The 19,331-nt window shown below is 35.9% G+C and overlaps 1 protein-coding gene across 1 annotated transcript in view; it reads right to left on the bottom strand.

Moving 5' to 3' along the window:
• The window catches only part of MRC1 (mannose receptor C-type 1), a 53,024-nt gene that overhangs the window by 8,775 nt on the left and 24,918 nt on the right, over positions 1-19,331 (bottom strand). Inside the window, exons 9-24 of the mRNA XM_050328762.1 lie at positions 18,081-18,194; positions 16,619-16,734; positions 15,177-15,325; positions 13,903-14,102; positions 13,308-13,432; positions 12,241-12,328; positions 11,182-11,326; positions 10,072-10,113; positions 9,773-9,936; positions 8,571-8,638; positions 7,188-7,288; positions 6,574-6,716; positions 5,747-5,861; positions 4,002-4,171; positions 2,014-2,116; positions 920-1,149 (exon numbers count right to left, since the gene is read on the bottom strand). Coding sequence (XP_050184719.1) covers positions 920-1,149; positions 2,014-2,116; positions 4,002-4,171; positions 5,747-5,861; positions 6,574-6,716; positions 7,188-7,288; positions 8,571-8,638; positions 9,773-9,936; positions 10,072-10,113; positions 11,182-11,326; positions 12,241-12,328; positions 13,308-13,432; positions 13,903-14,102; positions 15,177-15,325; positions 16,619-16,734; positions 18,081-18,194 — 2,073 coding nt within the window. The remainder of the gene's footprint in view (positions 1-919; positions 1,150-2,013; positions 2,117-4,001; positions 4,172-5,746; positions 5,862-6,573; positions 6,717-7,187; positions 7,289-8,570; positions 8,639-9,772; positions 9,937-10,071; positions 10,114-11,181; positions 11,327-12,240; positions 12,329-13,307; positions 13,433-13,902; positions 14,103-15,176; positions 15,326-16,618; positions 16,735-18,080; positions 18,195-19,331) is intronic.

Genomic DNA, 19,331 nt, shown 5'->3' with positions numbered 1-19,331 from the left:
TGTGCCAGAAGGCTGGGGTTTTTTTTAGAAATCAAAAGCAAATACAAATGGCTCCATCTTTGAAACTTTTGTTCTGACAAGCAGCTATTCATTGAGAAATATAGCAGTGCAACAAATTATTTTCAGTAAAAGGAAATACCGAGTAGGTGACCCTGAGTTAATTTTGAACTTAGTACTTCTAATGTGAGACTAATAACAATTTCATTTAAAATAATCTGTAGGATGTTTTCTAGTTTATGCACTATCTTTTTCCCCACAAATTTTAAGACACACAGATTGTTTTAATTTGAAGTGCATTTAAAACTGTAATCTTTTCCCACCTAAGCTGGTGAACTCAGTGATTCATCCTGTTGATTAATGTTAGGGGAATCTTTGGGGTTTTAGGAAATGGTGTGTTATGCTCACTCATTTGTTTTTTTCGTGTGCTCAGCCAAATCGAGTCAGTGTGGGACAAGTGTCTGTGCCAAGATGAAAATGTGTTGTATTTTAACATACAGAAAGTATCAAAATATCAAAGAACTGGGAGAGGGGAGACAAATAAAATTAGATTAGGTAAACCAAATAATTATTTGGCTAACTATCCTCAAAAATGTTTAAATAGTCATAGTAAGAGTACCTTATTAGATTTCTGAAAATTAGGTATTTTATTTAGAATAAATGCTTTTCTGTGTACATTTTAAAACACGTGGATTTTATATCAAATAGACCATATATACAAAGAGATATTTCAAGATCATAGCCTAAAATATCTTATTTGGAAGTGCATAGAGTGGAATATCACAGGAGAAAGCGTGGCAAGCATGTGTAATATATACAATTTAATCAGATTAATAGAAGAGGATGAATTCTGAGCTATAAATCCGACAGCACACAGAAGTATTTAGGACCAGTATGTAAACAATTAGTTTAATGTTCTTACCACATTACTGTTAAGACCAATCCACACAGGCATCCGATATTTTAATATCTTCAGCCACAGGAATGAATGACTGTAAGGGTCTAAGATGCTGGAAAGGTCAAACTGATTACGTTTGCAGTTTTTTCGAGCATCTTCCCATGTCATTTTTGTGTGGATGAACATATAACTGCTGTTACCATAAGGGACAATGTTGGAGGGTGATGAGCTTGTAGAAGGCAGAAACTCAGCAACTGTAAAATAAAGGATAAAAAAAGATCCATTTACTTGTTCAAAAGGGGATTATGATTTCAGTGTGGTTGCAAACAGAATTAAACAAAGACCTTTCTTCTTGGTTTTACATTCCCTGACTTATACCCAGCATGGGTTAGATGCACTGTTCTTTAAGCCAGCAGTAGTAGTAAAATTCAATTACAAAGCTCAAGAAAGAAGAAGAGCTGCTTAAAGCAACCACTTATGAGCAGTTAAGGAGCATTCTGTATAGTCCTCAAGAATAGGATTGCTGAAATGATTTAGGATTAGTTCATAACTTCTTTTAAAAAATATTTTTCATCAAACAAAATGTTTTACAGAAACTGTGTTGTTTTCCAGGGATTTTTTTTTTTTGTCCAAGAAATTAAAAGCTTCACACTAGACCTGTTCTTAAAAATCAATCATATACTTGGAGGTTTTCAGTGCTTTTTTTTTGGAGGTGGTTTCCCCAAGTTCAGTGCAGATGAGTTACGGTGTCATTCCAGGCAGTTCACGCTACATGTACAAACTAGTATTTTCCAAAACATGTTTTCAAAACCACTATATTCAGAAAATGACAAAGTCATGGAACAAAAGTCATACCAAGGGTCATACTAAACACAAAGATGCAGACAGAAATTCCAGCTCAGGAAGACAGCAACATAGCAGTTGCTGGGAAGGGTCAGGTGAGAGCAGTGACTAACTGGATCTCTGACACATATGACCCTTGTGTTCCTGCCTGAAGAACAATTTGTGCATTTATCTTTATTGGAAGTGAAAAGAGGTTGAAATTCAGACATCTAAGCAATTCCCTGAAAAAAAAAAAAAATAAGGTGGGACTGTGTTTTAACTAAAATGACAAGTACCTGCATCAGTTTGGCATATATATCCTCTGCTGTTACCACAACTCAGATCAACCCACTTTCCTGCTTCCTTAATAGGTTTGTTTCTCATGACAACACAATCAGCCTTGAAGCAAAAAGATATAAAATCAGTTACAAATAGCTAGAAAAAGCAAATACAAAACTTTTGTCTCCCTTTTACATCTTCAGATACAAATAATACTGCAATTTTACAATCATATCTTTGTAACATCTAAGAGCATAAGTTTTATTATGTGGAAGTTCTATTCCTCTTACACTTCACAGATTGCTTAATGTTGCTTTCTCTTGCACAACTCTGGGGTGAGTAAGCAGACCAGAGGAAATGCAGTATTCTCAATCTCCAGGCATATAACATGGAGAGGAGTCACAAAGAACTTGAAGAGAAATGAGATCAATTATTATAGAAAAGACCCTCAGTGAATGATGCATCATTTCAGACCTACCAGCCTCTTCAAATTTATTGTTGCAAGCTGTAATAGTACACACAGCAGTTAGAACTGCTCCAGCCCAAAGGCAACCATTTATTTGTCCACCTCACAAGGACATTTCAGCTTCTCTGACATGGACACGACAGCTAGAACCAAGGTTAGCACACATTAAACCAACACTGATGAATGCAAAAGCCTGCATGGGTATGAACAGTTTTGTGCAATGAAGCATCCATATTTATTTTATTCTGTTTACTTGTTTGTTCTTTTTCTGTCCAGGAGGAGAAGCGCAGATGAACACTGCACTTGCAATTGAAAAGCATTGAGATTTAAATCTTTCAAACTGAACAGTTGCATAGTATTTTGTTAACTATAATAAGACTTTGTGCTGAGATCAAGTAAACTTAAAAATAAATCTGAAATTTATAAAATAGGGACTTTATAAGTTTTCATGTAAGACTTCACAGAAATCCTACTGCTTTGCATAAAAACAGAAAAACATACATTTTTTCAGAAGTGACATTTTAAAGGTATTTTCTTTTAAACTCCAAATTCTCCCTAATTTTCTCTCTCCTTTAGAGATAAGAAGTTCACAGATGATACTTTCAAAAACCGGAAAAGGACATTATACATCAAAATAAGATTTCTACACTGAAAATGGCAGTTGAGAGGAACAGAGGTAGTACTATAATGCGTTGTAGTTCTAGAGTAGAGAACTATCTAAACATGTAAGATCAGAGAGAGAAACTCTGACCTATCAGATTGGTTTGTTTGACAGGGAAATAGGGGAAGTGACTTTCTAGTGGTTTTGTTTTCCTTTTTTCTTCTTGTAACAACTGAATGGCTGTGTTTTTATAGACTCATGCCTTTTCTGCAAATGTGACTGACAGAATGTGCTTATTTGCTTCTATGTAAGTCACCCCTCTTTGAGAGAAAAGTTTGTAAATGCCCCCTTGCAAGTTACACGCCAACTGAGAAACCTGCAAAGTTCAGGCACAACTGTAGCCTTCATGGACACAGAGAACTGAAAAGTGAAGCAAGTCTTGTTACTCCACAGATCCTGTCACCAGCTAATACAGCAACTGCACAAGGGCTCAAAACTGTTCACTCTATTTGAATTTATATCTGGCACACATAGAAGTATGAAAGTAGTGAGACAAGCAGGAACATGTCCAAAATCACAAAAAATGCATAAATGCAATCTGAAGCAAGGTGGGTGTTGGCCTCTTCTCCCTAGTAATAAGTGATAGGACAAGAGAAAATGGTTCAAGTTGTGCACAACTAGATTGGATACTAGGAAAAATTTCATTATCAAAGCAGTCGTCAAGCATTGGAACAGGCTTCCCAGGGAAAAGTGATTGAGTCACCATCCCTGGAGATATTTAAAAGATGTGTATATGTGGCACTTAAGGCATTAGTGGTGGGCTTGGCAGTGCTGGGTTAACAGTTGGACTTGATGATCTTAGAAGTTTTTACAAACCTGAGTGATTCTATGATTCTATAAAATCAAATTTCAGTGAACAATCTGTAACTGTTATTTACCTGGCTGTCATAGGAGTATAAATCCCCACGTCCCGCTGGGAAGCCTTTGGCCCAGTTTGTAAAGTAAACTCCTGTTCCATCTGTCCAGAGGAACCTCATTTCATGATTTATATCATTTAATCCAATCCATGTATTCATACCAAAATCTTTCAGATGAAAGGTGAGGAAAGCTAGAATAAAAAAAAAAGGCAAAGAAAAAGAGGAATAATTTTAATGAAGGTCAATTTAAAGGTTTGGCCTCAGTGAGATTAGTGATAGTAAATACACAACATGCCACTGTTGACAACACAAGCAGATAAGATGAAAAGGAAAACAGATATATAATTGTGGCTTTGGGCAAAATACTTCTGCTAAGTATCCCTCCCTGGATTCCTGGTCAATAGCCTGCACTGCCTTAGCAGAGAACAGAATCACAAGTGATGCGCTTCAGATGAATCTCAACAAAACAAGCAAATCAATTACCACAGCTTTGCACAGTCCAGGAGGGTGCTTATGTATCTTAGCTTACATGGCTAGCTCACAAACAGAGCAGGCTAGATCAGCTGGCACTCATCAACCCACTAATCCACAACACATCAAACCTTTTGATAAAGTGAATATATCGAGGCTTTTGCCAACTGCTACAGTCATTGTTATGAAGTTTTTTTACCTCTGTAAAGAATAGATGAATTTCTGTCTGCTCTGTTAATCATTTGCCTTCTCTCAGTATTTTTAAATGTATGCAGCTTACTCTTCCAGGAATGAAACCTGTAGATTTCTTTGCCATTGCTGTTCTACCAGAAACTGTAGTAGGAACTCAAGCCTTTATACCTTCACTTCCAGCAAAGACAATACTTTTGTCCTAATATCTTTATTGCTCATTTCTCTTTCACTTAGAGTTCAAGTCCTGTGCATGAACTAACCACCTGAAATCTGTACTGCTGAAATTATGTTGGATAAGAGTTTAAGTACATTTGAAAAATGAGTTTCCTTCTTCCTGTCTTCACAAGTGGAAAACATAAGCAGTACAAAGTTCACAACAGACATTTAAATTTAAACTGTTTAATTGCTCAGATTACAACACAGACTCGTTTTAAAATGGTTGATTTTTATTATGCTCTTTTGAGTTTATAAACAGTATGTTCTGTCCAACATCTCTTTCTTATCACCGCAGTATAAAAGAGTATTAAAAAAGAAAAGGGGGGTTCATTGACATCTATTAAGGTATTCCTATTTTTAATTTGCATGATGTAACTTGCATGGATGGAGGCATGGATGCAGCTCCCATTTTAATGAAAATAAGGTCCTCCAGTGACAAGAGTGGCACATCTGTGTCCTGAGTTCTGGGTAGGTGTATAAGCAGTCAAACTTGTTCTAAGTGCCCAGAGACAAATTCTGATCTAAAGGTGTTCTGCTTGATTTAACAGGAAAGTCATGCAGTGAGTTAATGCCACCTAGTGAAACTACATTTTTTGGAATGGAAATTGCTGGGTCTAATTGGCATCATGTGTAAGCAGAAAAAACCCCACTACTTTCACTGCCAGGACAACACACACACACACACACATATATATATATATATATAAAGCCAACATTTGGTGGATTCAGGTGAAGACTTCATTGTAAATTTCTAAAAATTATGTTTTGGAACAGAAATCAGGTGTGCAATCATTATTCAGACCAGTTCATATTCACACAAATAAAACATCCAACCTGTAAAGATTAAATATCATCCCATTTAGTTGCTACAAAACTGTACACAGTACCTTGCACTTGTTCATTAGGGATACTGGCCAGGTTTCCTCCTAAATTCATGCAAGCTGTTCGTGCAGCATGCCAAGTGACACGTTCCTCTTCTGCAGATCCAAATATTTTGTAACACTAAAATATAAACAAATTCTTTGTATATTATCTGTATTCCAATATCCCTCACAACTGAAAACCTCTGCTTTAAACAAAGCAGGATGGAGAAAAAGTAAAGAAATCCATTTCTCTGAAAAAAACATATTCATCTTAAAATGAGCTTTTTGTGCTGGTCCTGGTTCTTTATAAAATTAGAGGTCTCGATAAAGTCTTTTGCTCAACAAGACACACACTAGATTTGATTTGAAATCCCCAGAAAATAAGTAAAACTCGAATCTTTTTATAAACAGTCAGCTAATAGTGCTGTTATGCATGACTGATATTAGTCTGCCTATTAATTTGACTCTACAAAGCACAGCATGTAAGTAAAGGAAGACAAAATGTAGTCAAAAAAAGCATTATCATTTGGTTAAAAAAACATCAAGATCAAGGCATCAGTACTTCAGGAATTCTAACTAAACTCTAGGAAATGCATATCAAAAGATTTGAAGAGCTGACTAGAGAACGTCTTTCATCGACTGCAACTGAATATCCTTCATTAGAAGCATTGAAAAAGCACCTTTCCTGCAAAACAGTGGATGGGCAAAGAAAGAAAAGCCCGTGTCAAACAGCTCTCTGCAAATAATAATACTATTTTACTCTAATACGAGACAATATCATTAAATAACTCCCTTCTTTTCTATTTAATGTTTTGCCAAACATCCAGCAGGCACTGTATTTATTATGGTACCTTATTATGAAAGGAAAGCCAAGTTGGTTGACATCCTCTTGGAGTTGAAAATGTTGTTGGAGGAACAGTTGAATTAATGGAACTGTTGTGCCTTTCACATATGTAGGGATTTGGATAACCACAGTTTATATCATTCCAATATCCTGAGTGCAAGATAAATGGGGATGACACCACACAGCTGGTTAAATGGAAATCAATTTCACTGATTCTCACACAAAGTACTTCTAGTTGAAAGATAAGATCAAATCTGAATCTCTCATTTTATGTCATTTTATATCCACTGTAATTACAGAATGTTGAAAGCTTTGTAGAATGAGGTACCACAAATATGAATTTTATAGGGCCCATTAGGTCAATTTTAATAAAAAATATCAACCAGCAATCACAACCACATCCCTCTATCAGAGTTTCTCCATGCTAGGCTTAAGGTAAGCACAAGAGTGTAAGACTAATAAGTCCTGAAAGTAATACTATGGTGTGCTGCTATAACCTATTGCAGAAGAGCAAAAAAAAAGGGGGAAGAGGGGGAATGGGGGGGCCTCTCAAATGAAAAAAAAATGTTGTGACACAAACACACAAATAATGAAATTCATCAAAAAACATATGAAACTCACCTAAATCCCTGTACATAACTACACAGTTTTCATCATTATTTGCAAAGTTAGGTTCATGTGGTGCCCATGCCAAATAATTCACTGGAGTGCCGTCCATCCACCTTAAGAAAAACAGTCCAACAAAACACTTCTTTAACATACAAATAGAATTTCTCCCATGTTACAAAAATTAATTTTGCAATAAGCAAAAATAGCTGTTCACAGCTTGAAGTGTACAAGGTTTTTTGACCAATTTGCCTCTTTGCTAATTGCACTAAACCCACTCTCTGCACAAAGACTTAGGTGTGTGTGTTTTGCTCACTCTACATTTAAGCAATATGCTGACACTGTTACAACTGACAGGACAGTACTCAAAATAACCATATGGGCCAATACCATTTCAGCAGGAGAAAGCCCAAATGCTCACCATATCCCCCAAGGCAGACATTCCATGTGTTTACTGCAGAGATAAAAGTTATTATTTGTAACACCGGTGAAGTGTCTGACCATTCCCCCATGCAGTGCAAAAGGGCGTGACAAACCACCTTGTGGGGAAATTCCTGTGACAATGTCCTCACCTCAAGGTGAAATACAAACACTAAAAAAGCTGTACATCTGTGCAGATTAGACAATGAAGAACAAAATCATAGCCAGGCAAATTATTAGGAGACATATTTCTATTTGTCTGCAAGTGACGGAGGTGCCCAGGTTCATCTTTCAGGCACATACACAAGCTACTTAAAAGAATATTCACCTGAGGGCCCCTACAAAATCAGTGGAAAGGCAGAGATTCCTCAGTTTTAGAAGGTGACCTGGTTCACCTAACATCCTAATTATGCTCTGGAGGTTCCTCATTGTCACTGTGGACTATAAGGAGAAGCAAAAACTACTAGGCATCTATCCAGGCATTTCAAAACACAGACTGAACTGAATCCAGGCCTGAATAAACATCACATGTAAAAATCAATGTGGTGTTGCACACTGACATTCAGAAAGGCTTGCAGAAAACCTGCTGGTCCTCAGCAGGTTTTGTTCCAGAAAAAGAAAATCTTTGTTCCAGAAAAAGGAAATAAATTGCATTTGTTCCTTTGTTGCAGTCTGTTGTCAACAGTTAAGGATGGGTGGAAAGAATGTTTTTAGCTGCCAGAAGTCTTATATATTTACAGTTAGGGCATCTATTTATGTTTTCAATATAAACCACAGAGTAAAAGAAACTAGAATTCCTGAATAAAAATTCAAAATACATTAACTGCTGTGTAATTTTTCTGCTAGTTTTGGGTGAATTCTATATGGGAAACATGAAGCATTTCTCCTGGATAATATAGAGTTACATTAACATGGAATTAAACCTCTTGAGAAAACAACTGTGCTTAAATTAAGGCTCAAAACTTTGATCATACCTACCTTGTACGTTGGTCAATACTCAGTTGTAAACCAATGAAATATGCATCTTTTCTGCCATTTTTCAATATCTAGAATATAAGGATTAAAACTGTATAAATGTCCCGTTTTGTCATAGGAATCTATTATGTTAATAATTAGTAATATACCTCTGACTTACAAAGGATATAAACTGCTACATTATCTAGCTACAATATTTAAGTTAAAGCAGCTCAAGCTGACAGTCCACAGTCAAAACTTCACCACTGGCCAAAAGGTATGGTCATTGTATCAACATTTCTCACAATTCTACTTGAAAGCCACTGAAATCAGCACATCTTGCAAAGTCTCTGCAGTGGAAATAATCTGACGAATTTCTTTTAAGGGACAAGCTTTCCTAAATTTGGATATAAATTGATATAGGCCCTTGTGTTGTCTCCTGTCACTCTTCTGTGAGCTCAGGAAATGTTCTGTGTAGCTTGAATATGACTTTTAAGCCCATTTCTGATTAAAAAGAAGTTGGCTTCAAGACAGTGTAATAGGCAACCAACTCAGAGATATAGGAAATATAGTTTCATAGCTCTTTCTCATAGCATAATCAATGCCTCATTTTGTTCTTTCTACACAATTATATTCTCCCAATAAGAAGAAGGCAGCAAAGGAGCAAACTTTAGGATCAAAAAGAGGCTGCGGATAGATTATATCCCAGATATACAGACAAGACCTACAGTCAATGTTCTGAGTGTTGAATGTAAGTCAGTTGCTGGTTTGATCCACTACTTACACTATCATGTGTTTACATCTGCTGATAAACTTTACCCTGGTTAACTCACCCACCTTATAGAATCATAGCTCACCAGGGCAATACTTTTTGCTAAAATGAAGCCACAGATCCATTAAAAGTAAGCATTAGTATTTACCTCAGCACATTAAGAGCTGCAGTAGATATAACATGATGTAAACAGCACACTGAATAGGGAAAGCAGATGATGATTTATTTAATGCTTACTGTGCTCATTTCTATATTAAAAAAAAAAAAAACTAAACTAAAACTGTCCTCATCTCAGCTATGAAAAATTTGACTTGAGTTTGTTCCTCATACTAATCTGGTTTAGTGTTACTGCAATTTCACTATCAACACTTGTAGGGAGAACACCATGGTGAAGTGGATTTCTGCCCCTGCTCCCTTGTTTTGGATATTCCATAGTATTAATGATTTTTCTTACATATCGCCAGAGGAACTTTCTTTCACTTTCAGTCTCGATGACAACAAGGTCTCCAAAGCTCTTTTTGCAGAACTCCCGACCTTTTTCCATAGGAGCAGTCTCATTGCTGAAGTAGTATTGCCTGTCTTCATGTACAATCCATCCATCCTCAGTAGTCTGGTATTCTGTAAGACAATTGCCAAGCTAACTGTATTGTTCCTGAGATACAAGACATACTCCTTAGTAAAATTTTTAAAGTACTTTTAAACACACACACACACACACACACACACAGAGATAGCAATACCAGTAACACCTACCAGGTGCAGGAGATTCTGTTGGTTCAGGCTTTACACTTGCCCCTGTAAGAAAAAGATATTTATTATGATTGTACACTTTGTGCTGTAAGAGAAAATACTTCTTATGACAGATAGGCATGTTCCAATACATTTAATTGATTTTTATGGTTAGCAATGCGTTTAATACCAAAAAGTAAGGGAACTAAATAGACTAAATCTCTTATTTTTAGTATATTAATCAGTTTTAAATACATAATCTTGTTCCCTGAGGTTATTCTTTATGTGCAAGGTATTATAAGTATCTTGAACTTTACCTGAAATTAATATTTTTTTTAATTCATTGCATGCAGTAAACCTTATGTCCCAAAGCATTAACTTTGTTACGATAGTTGTATCTCCTGATTCCTGTTTTCTTATAAATTTAGGTAGACGCACTGCTAGGGCAACTCAAGATTTTCCTGAATTATAAACTTTTTCTTGATGTCTTCAGTAAATAAGAAGCATCCAAACCCACATCTCAAGAGAATTTAGCAATTAAACATATATTAAAAATTAATATTTTAATTAAAATATTATTTAATTATTTTATATTTATATAATGTAATTTTATATTATATTTTACTGCATTCTTGTGCTGGGAAGGGGAGGAGCAAAATCAAGATGTTGCACTAGATTATTGACAATATAATATAAAATAAAATAGGAAGTATCGACTATGGGAAGTGATTTGCGAACTATTTTCTAATATCTTGAAACTCAACTAAGGAAAAAAAATCCATAATAGGATTTGTTAGAAAAGGCACAAGCTTCTCTAAATGAAATATCAAATGTGAATGTGAATATTCAAAGTAACATTCCTTATTTTTGAAGCATCCCATAACCCTTTCCGAATTCATAAAATTCACTGAGCAGTCACAGCAGGGCACCAAAGGCTCTCCATCTTTAAATGCCTCAAAGACAGGAAAATCCTTCTGCCACTTAGTTATTTCGCATTCCACAGAAGAGAATTCTTATGAAGAGAATTTATAAGAGAATCTTATGAAAATTTCTTTGAAGGTTTTTATTTCTTAAAAGTTAGGGGGAAAAAAATCAACTGAGAATCTCTTTTTATTACACAGAAGTAAACCGTACCTTTTCTTATCTGGCAAATCCACCCGTACAGATAATCGCAGTGCCTGTCATTCCAACGCATTCTGGAATCACCATTGACCTCTGTACAAAGTTCAATTCCTTGATAATTATTGGGTTCTCCAAAGCCCCAGTTTTCATACCTCACCTACGACAGAAAAGTTTTTGTGAAGATTATGCTATATGGAGATAAAATAACAGACAGAGACAACATCAAACCACAGACCTACAACTTGTTCCTACTGTCAGTTTAAAGACTTAGACAAGAGGAAACCTGAGTCTCCCTGTGCAACTGCTAACATCCCAAACTTTTTTTCAGGTTGCAACTGGACTGCAGCTTAGATAATAGTTGTTTCTGTTCACACTTGGAAGAATATTGACTTTTTTTGCAGACATAAATTCTGTAAAATTTATTTAATACCAATGATGGGGCATGCTATACGTAGATATTAAACTAACTAAATATGCAATAAGAATAAAATAGTAGGATAGTATTCACACACAACAAAAATGTTGGCATTTTTCTCAGAAGAGTATTACTGCTCTTCTAATTTTCCTATGTAAAATCCAATTCTAGTTTTCTGTCTTGCAAATTTCCATCAATATATCCTGACCAGCCCTGCATGAATTACACCCAGATCCCCAAAATCACTTTTGTTTCAACAGTTTTGTATCTTAGTTTAAAGTACAATAGTCACACTGGCATTAAAAAAACTGCCTTCAGCTCCATGGAATGTAGGATATTTCAGATAATTAGCACAGAAAATAAATACTAAAGATAGACTATTTTACTCAAAAAATCCTTGCATTTATAAGAACATCCTTTTAGTTTACATGTATTTAGTTTTCTTGTTGATTTAATGCATATTTTCTTATAAAAAATCAGTATTTTAGCCAAAAAAATCAAGCCATCAAATTTCTATTCAGTAGCTTTCTTAAAGAGAGCACAATACAGTAGAGGGTTATGATTAAGCAGAAAATTACACAGAAACACATATACCACACACAACTGAGAAGCTTAGGGGATGCAGAATAACAGCTGTGGAAAATTAAATTACTCACTGGAGACCCATCACTCCAAGAAAAGCCATCATCAGGATTCAAGTAATATAAACCTATCCAGAAAGTCTCGTGGTAATAAGAACTTTTCCTTTAAAAAAACACATCATAGTAATAAATGTCCCGTTTATAAGAAGTTTAAACATAAACACAATACTAATCAGGGCATTTACAATATTTTTAATAATCTGTAATTTACAACAGTTAAGAGAGCTTATCTAAAAATAGTCCTTAAGGCTGTTAGAAACAATAACAACATTTACTCAGACAGATTGAAATATGGATCAAGGAAATTACCAGATCCAATCCAATTCCTTTAAATAAAGTGTATAATACTTTTTCGTAATTGTTTATTTCCTACTTTTGATCAACTCTCCATTTTCTCTGTAATGGCTCTTAACAGTTTTCAAACAAAAAGTACAGAGCTGAGATTCTGGTATGGTCACAGCATTTTGCAGGGACACCACGTTTCAGGCTTGCTTCCTTTAGTCAGGGATGTACAAAATCATTGAGCCTGGTCTATTCAGGTCATATTGCAAGTGTTAGCTTTTTAGGAGTATTTCATCTCATTCAGAAATGTCACACCTGCTTTTTGTAGTTTAGGGTCTTATTAACCTTATTTACACTCTCTATGTAGAAAAAAAAAAAATCCGAAGTTGCTTCTGCTTCCTGCTTAGCTCATAGAAATGACAAAAAAATCTGCATATTGTCCAGATTTATATTATGAATACTCCCATAACCGTACACTTATTTACATGAAAACAAACTGGCATCTGTGTTAATTCTATAACATCCCCAACTCTGCAGTAAATAATTTTATTTCAGATGATAAATGTTGCCTTAAATAGATATATCTTCTCAATCTCATTTCAGCATTAGCTTTTGAGGTGATTGTCACTAGTCATACAACTCCTGGGATTTCATCAGCTCTGCTTTTTTGCTATGTGTTTGATACAGACACAGGTAACGAATCCAGACTGGCTTATACTGAAGTAAAAACATGCAGCTAAAATTAAATATTTCAGAAAGGCTAATTAAAGCGAGCGGATGATCACACGACAGGTACTCACGCAATGGAACGCCATATCACATATTGCTCTTCTTTACCGTTAATGGAGGCCAGATCTCCTCCTATAGCTCGACAAAACTCTTGTGATTCAAACCATGTTTTTCTTTGGTCTGCTCTTGAAAAAGGCTAAAGAGAGCACTTTGCAGTCAGACAAAATAGACCATACAGATCAAAAGATCAAGAAATATCAGCTACACAAAAAGAATTAATTTACAATTACCGTGTTCTGTGGGGATTACAGAAACTTTGAATATAGGGTTTGGGAGTGTTCACCTCTGTGAAACACAGGCTTAGAATGACTGCCTTTAAGCCAAGCTAGCAAACTGCACTGCTGACAGGAATATCTACTGCAAGACAACAACTAGGAGAAAGGTACTTTTAATCTTAAAAGAATGGAAAAATAAGAACAGAAGTTCAAACCCTAAGTTCGGTCTTTAAGAGAATAAACAAAAACATGAGCACTTCAGTAGAAAGGGAGAAGGTTTCTACATGTAAATAGGATTATGAAACAATAGGACATACGTATATCAATATTTATTGTGTGTATGTGCAGCAAATAAAAACTACCTTAATGAAGAAGTAATCAACATACTTACTTTGAAACAAAAGTTAATACGATTGTTTGTGTCCCAGCCTTCTGGACACCGGGGAATAGGAGTTGTTGGAGGAACCGGGGGTAGTGTCACTCCTTCTGCCCACACTTTACATAGGAACTTTGCCTTTTCTTCACATTTTATTACATCCCATAATCCCCCTGCAATTCCAGTCCTCATGGCAACGCAGCCTGGTTTTCTTCCTGGTTGTAAACAAGAATGCACAAAACCAACATTTAGGCAGTCATAAGAATTTAGAAAATTTCATATTCTATTCTGAAAGAAATAAAGTCTTTGTACAGTGTCAAAAATGTTTCTGATGTTAGAACAGGTCCACAGGATGGTCATGAAAATCATTAGAGGGCTAGAACAGCTCTCCTATGAAGAGAGGCTTAAGGAGTAGGGTTGTTCAACCTGGAGAAGAGAAGGTTCCAGTCAGACATTAACATGGGGTAAGAAAGACTTCTTACCAGAGCCTGCAGTGACAGAACAAGGGGCAACCATTTTAAAATGAAAAGGGGTAGGTTTAGATTGGGCAAAATGAAGGAATTTTTTATTATGAATGTGGTGAGACACTGGAATAGGTTGCCCAGAGTTGTGGATTCCCCATCCCTGGAAGTATCCAAGGCCAAGTTGAAGAAGGCTTTGAGCAACCTGGTCTAGTGGAAGGTATCTTTGACAGGGAGTGGGTACTAGGTGGTCTTTAAATGTTTCTTCCAACACAAACCATTCTATGGGTCTAATTAATGAAGGGAAAAAAAAAGACAAAGAAATATGTGATTCAACCATGTCTGAGATACGGAATTGTGCCTCACATCAAATCATGTTAGAGATTAAATGCTCTCCCATCCCTGTATTTTGGTCCTCTTGTATTTCCCTACAGTCCCATTTTGTCTAGGACCAGAAGTGCTTCATGCATGCTGTTATCTCACACACCTCAGTGAGCAAATGCACTCTGAGATATGGTTGAACAGGCAGGATTTGTAAGCAGGGTGCAATTATGCATGCAGAGATTGTTCTTTCTGAGTAGTACAGACACAGACTTTCCCAGACCAAATGAGAAACTTGATTTCAATTAAGTTCCCAAGCTTATATTAAAAACGCATTTCAGCACTAAGCAGAAACTTAGCAACAACACTGGATTCTTGTAGAAAGCAGCCACACATATTTGAAAGCAGTAAATCATTATGCCACCAAGAGGGCTAAGAATGAAGTAAAGAAATTCAAATAGTGAGCTATGTATTATGGGCACTTAAACAGTATAGAGCCATACCTACCAGGCATTTCAGAATTCCAGTGTGTAAATAAGACAGATTCACCATTAGTCCACTTGAACGTTCCCTTTTCTTCTACATCTGAAAGTCCAATCCAAAAGTATCTTTCTGTTCTCAGCCCAACCAGGCTAGTCAGATAAGCTTGCTCATATCTTTTAAAAAGAAAACAATTGTTAAAGTAATAAAATTAAATTTATTTTTTAAAGTTGTAAAAGGCTTGGACTTTTCTCAGAATTACTTCTGTACCTTTTTGAAAGCATAGCTTGCATGGATTTACTTGGGCAAAGCATATAACAAAATCATTACGTAATAGATATTTTGTCAGCTTCAATACCAATATTCTACCTTCTCTTTGGATGTCCAATGAAGAAGGTGGTATAATCATGGACTGACATGAAATCAGTGGGAAAGAAGAAACCTGACATGCCTTAAATGCTATACCACTGTATTTTAACAACTTCTTGCTTCAGGCAAATCCAAAACTGGAAAAGGAATCTCAGCATTAATGATAAAAGTAGAGTAGAGTAGTATGAAACTAAATTATCAAACTAAGGAACACTGTAAATTAGATCCAATAATCACGCAAGAAAGGTTACATTTGGGCAATGAAACTATGTAGAGGTAAAGCCTGTCATAGTTTATTATACTGTTTACACAAACAACTCTTAAGAAATCAAAGCAAATGAAAGTCTCCCCTTAATAAGGTGTAGTCTGAAGACCACATTAATGTCAAACCATTTTTATGGAAGCTGCAGTGCTACCTACACTTAGAGAGTTGTTATTTGTGACAGCTGGAGCTTTCACACTAGAACATACCTGTGTAGACTATATAGAAACAAATAAGGGAATGCATAAAGCATCAAGTCAATTGCAAGGAAAATAAGCTCTTTCTTAACCGTTTCATTTTTCCAGTATTCCACATTCAATAGTGTGCACCAGTTGTTCAGAAATTCAGCACATACTGAGCCCCAGCTGAATTCTGATGGATTTTCAGGTACCAGGGACTTTCATCATCATTTGGTTTCTCATTTAATTGTTTAAAATTAGTTCAATTTTGAGAAGACCAGGTAGCTAAAAATTATATCCCCTGCTTATTTGAACTACCTTTTGAATGGAATTCAGAGCCATGCCTCTTCATTTAATAATTAAAATTAGATTCTGTATCCTTCATTCAAGTAAGCCACTACAATTAAGGAAGTAGAAAACATAATTCTATTTTTTTCATTGACATAACCATCTGTATCAATACTGATTTCACAGCCATGATCTACTTTTACTATAAACTGGATATCTGGATTTGAATATACATGCAAAAACTGTGAGAAGGTCTGTATCTACAGATAGCTGTCCTCTTAAGCTAGATTTTTGTCCAGATCAGTCTTTATTTTGATATGCAGGTGTTGAATTCTCATGTGATCCCCTCATACAAATAGTCTTTTACATACCTGTCTTCAATAGTTGCTAAAAAAGCCTGATGCCTTCTACAGGTCTGATTTGCTTGAGAAAATGATACAAATGTATTTCCAATGAAGTAACAATAAAAACCATGTCTTTTCCACCCCTGTCAAAATAAATGTGAAGTGATCACATATGCTGCAGTGAAAGCAAAGGAAAGGGGAAAGGAAACAAAGAAATGAAACCAACAAGAGAAAAAACGGATTCATACCACTGTTAGCTAACCATTAGAGAAAGGAAAAATGGAACTGAAAAAATCAGAGTGGAAACAGGTAGGATCAAAGTTTTTTTAAAATTTTGTTTCAAACAAGTTTTCACATCGAATGAATCAGTACATTCCACTAACAAATGCATGAGAGGTGTTGTTGTGCACATTTTGTGTTCAGTATGGGATTATAACTAGCACAGAGGCATTGTGCAATCATGAGCATAGTCTAGAGAAGCAAATTTAAGCTTGGCTTTTCAGAAAGGGAATGACACCTCAAACAAGCTTGTTTATTGTTAACTAACATTAACACTCTCTCCTAATGCTTTATCATTCAAATGTCTTTTACTGGGAACATGCTTTCAGAAGAGGAGTTTGCTGCGACCAGCCTCAATTCACACAAATTTTCTTCTGATGGTTTTCAACTTCTCAGTCATGAGAGACTTTTTTCTAAGAGTGTGCACATAGTTCTGTAGGCAAGGATAACATCCAGAAGCATTAGGAACCTTTATTGTCTCCACTAGTTGAATATTTGTAAGGATTTCAGGTACTCTTTTACAAATACTGAGAATATTCGTCAAAGACTTCCTCTGAAACTGTGCAGCAGAATTGGGAGAAAAGACAATTTCTTCAAGGAAAACAAACGCTCAGTAGTATTTTCTATTACATAACAAATTACAGTCATTTTTTTTGGAATTACTGAGTGTTACATCACCACAAGGTGAGCATTGCCAAGTAAACAATAGATCTGCTGGCAATTCAGAAGGAGCACAAAAGATTCATTTTACTTGGGAACTGCTAACAAATTCTCCAAAGTAGAGAGCACTGCCAGAGACCACAGCAAAGCCTTGAGAACAGTATCTAGACAAGGACACTCGTCCTGCTGTGAATAATTTTATAGAAAATTGTAGGCAGAGCTGAAGAGCAACTGCTGGTACAGGCAAACTCCTTAGGAAAGCTTGAATGCCAACCAAGGAGAAATGGTCTGCTGCAGGGACAACAGGTTGGAGATTTGGTTTAAGTTCTGGAAAAAGAAAAGGAGTATCATGAGCCAAATGAGAGTCATTGACTAGGTTTAGTCATATGTATCACCTACACCATCTGCCACAGAAATGAGGAGGCAAACTCTTAGGATGATGACAACACAGAACCCATTTTTCCTGTTTTATCTGTCATCTAGGTGACAGTTTCTCCTCTTTATCATTCCCAGAAGCCTATTCAAATTAGACAGATTTTTCTTCACTTACTCTCTGGCAGCCCATGTCAATGGATTCCTCTTCTGAAGGACCATCTGACATGGGTTTCCTCTTACAGATGTAACCAATTTTTTTTTCACAAGAATGGTCTGCCCAAAATCCATCCTGTACATAAGAACAGAACATCACAGTAAAGTGGGACTTAATCTTCAAAAAAGATACTCTATGCTTTTAAGCATTTAATTATTTTGACAGCTTTAAAAGAAGTAAAATCCACACTTAGGTTCAGTTCTTAATTTCAACCTCATTTCAATTTCACTTCTGGAACTGATTCACTACTGACTTACATTTTTTTTTATTATTTATCATTATGAAAAGTAAACCCTTGAAGGTGACAGCAATACACCATCTTTACAAAGACTACTGATTTAATAAGCATGCAGGAAGAAAGGGAGATATCATCTCTCTCCGCAGAAATACAGCTGAAAAAGAAAAAACAAAACAAAACAAAACAAAACCAGAAGACTACATTCCTTAGTTAATACTTATATAAAACTATGGATGCAAAAAGTTTTTGTCAAAGTTAGAATTAACGTTATTACTCCTCATAGTAGAAACTCTCAAAAGAAAAAATGACATTCAGTGGGAGCCGTACAAAAAGTAAGAAACCTCATATCGTGTTCCTAATACATTTTACATATATTTTGGTTGAACAGGTAAAATAAGGTACAGGGAGAGGAAGAGAAACCTGTGTGCAAAACACTCTCTACCCTGTGCCTTAAAGACTCCACTTTTGTAAAGGTAAAATCATAGCAGTTGGTGACCATTTCTCCCCCCCGCCACCTCTCCCTTGAAATGTAAAATAATGCCACAATATACTAAGTCCTCAAGAGCCTCAACAAACCCCACTTGCAGTAAAGACTCTCCCAAAGCTCAACAATACTGGCTAAAACAACAACAAAGCCTTGGATGTTAAGATGGTGCTTCTGTCTGTCCTGTGCTGACTGGAACGTAAGTCCATTGGTGGTCGTCTCATCATCTCCTACCATCTTTCTGTCTCATTAGGCTGGTAGGCACTTCAAATAACCTCCCAAAACTCTGACCATCTCAGACTGAGAGAAATCAGCAAAACTTTCAAAACCTTTAGGCTTCTTCAATGGAGGAGAATTTACTCTGAAGCTTGGAGTCTCTAATTGCAGCAACATATTTGTTGCCTTCCCATAACTGCATCTTCACTGGGAAATTCATTCAGTAATTTCTAGAGACTTCTTCCAAGGCCTTATGAACTGCCTTTTGCAAATA

The sequence above is a fragment of the Myiozetetes cayanensis genome, unplaced genomic scaffold (genome assembly GCF_022539395.1).
Source record: "Myiozetetes cayanensis isolate MyiCay16 unplaced genomic scaffold, myiCay2020 scf1, whole genome shotgun sequence".
In the NCBI taxonomy this organism is placed as follows: Eukaryota; Metazoa; Chordata; class Aves; order Passeriformes; family Tyrannidae; genus Myiozetetes; species Myiozetetes cayanensis.
Note: the sequence above shows the minus strand (reverse complement) of the source record. Positions and strands in the feature narration are given on the sequence as shown.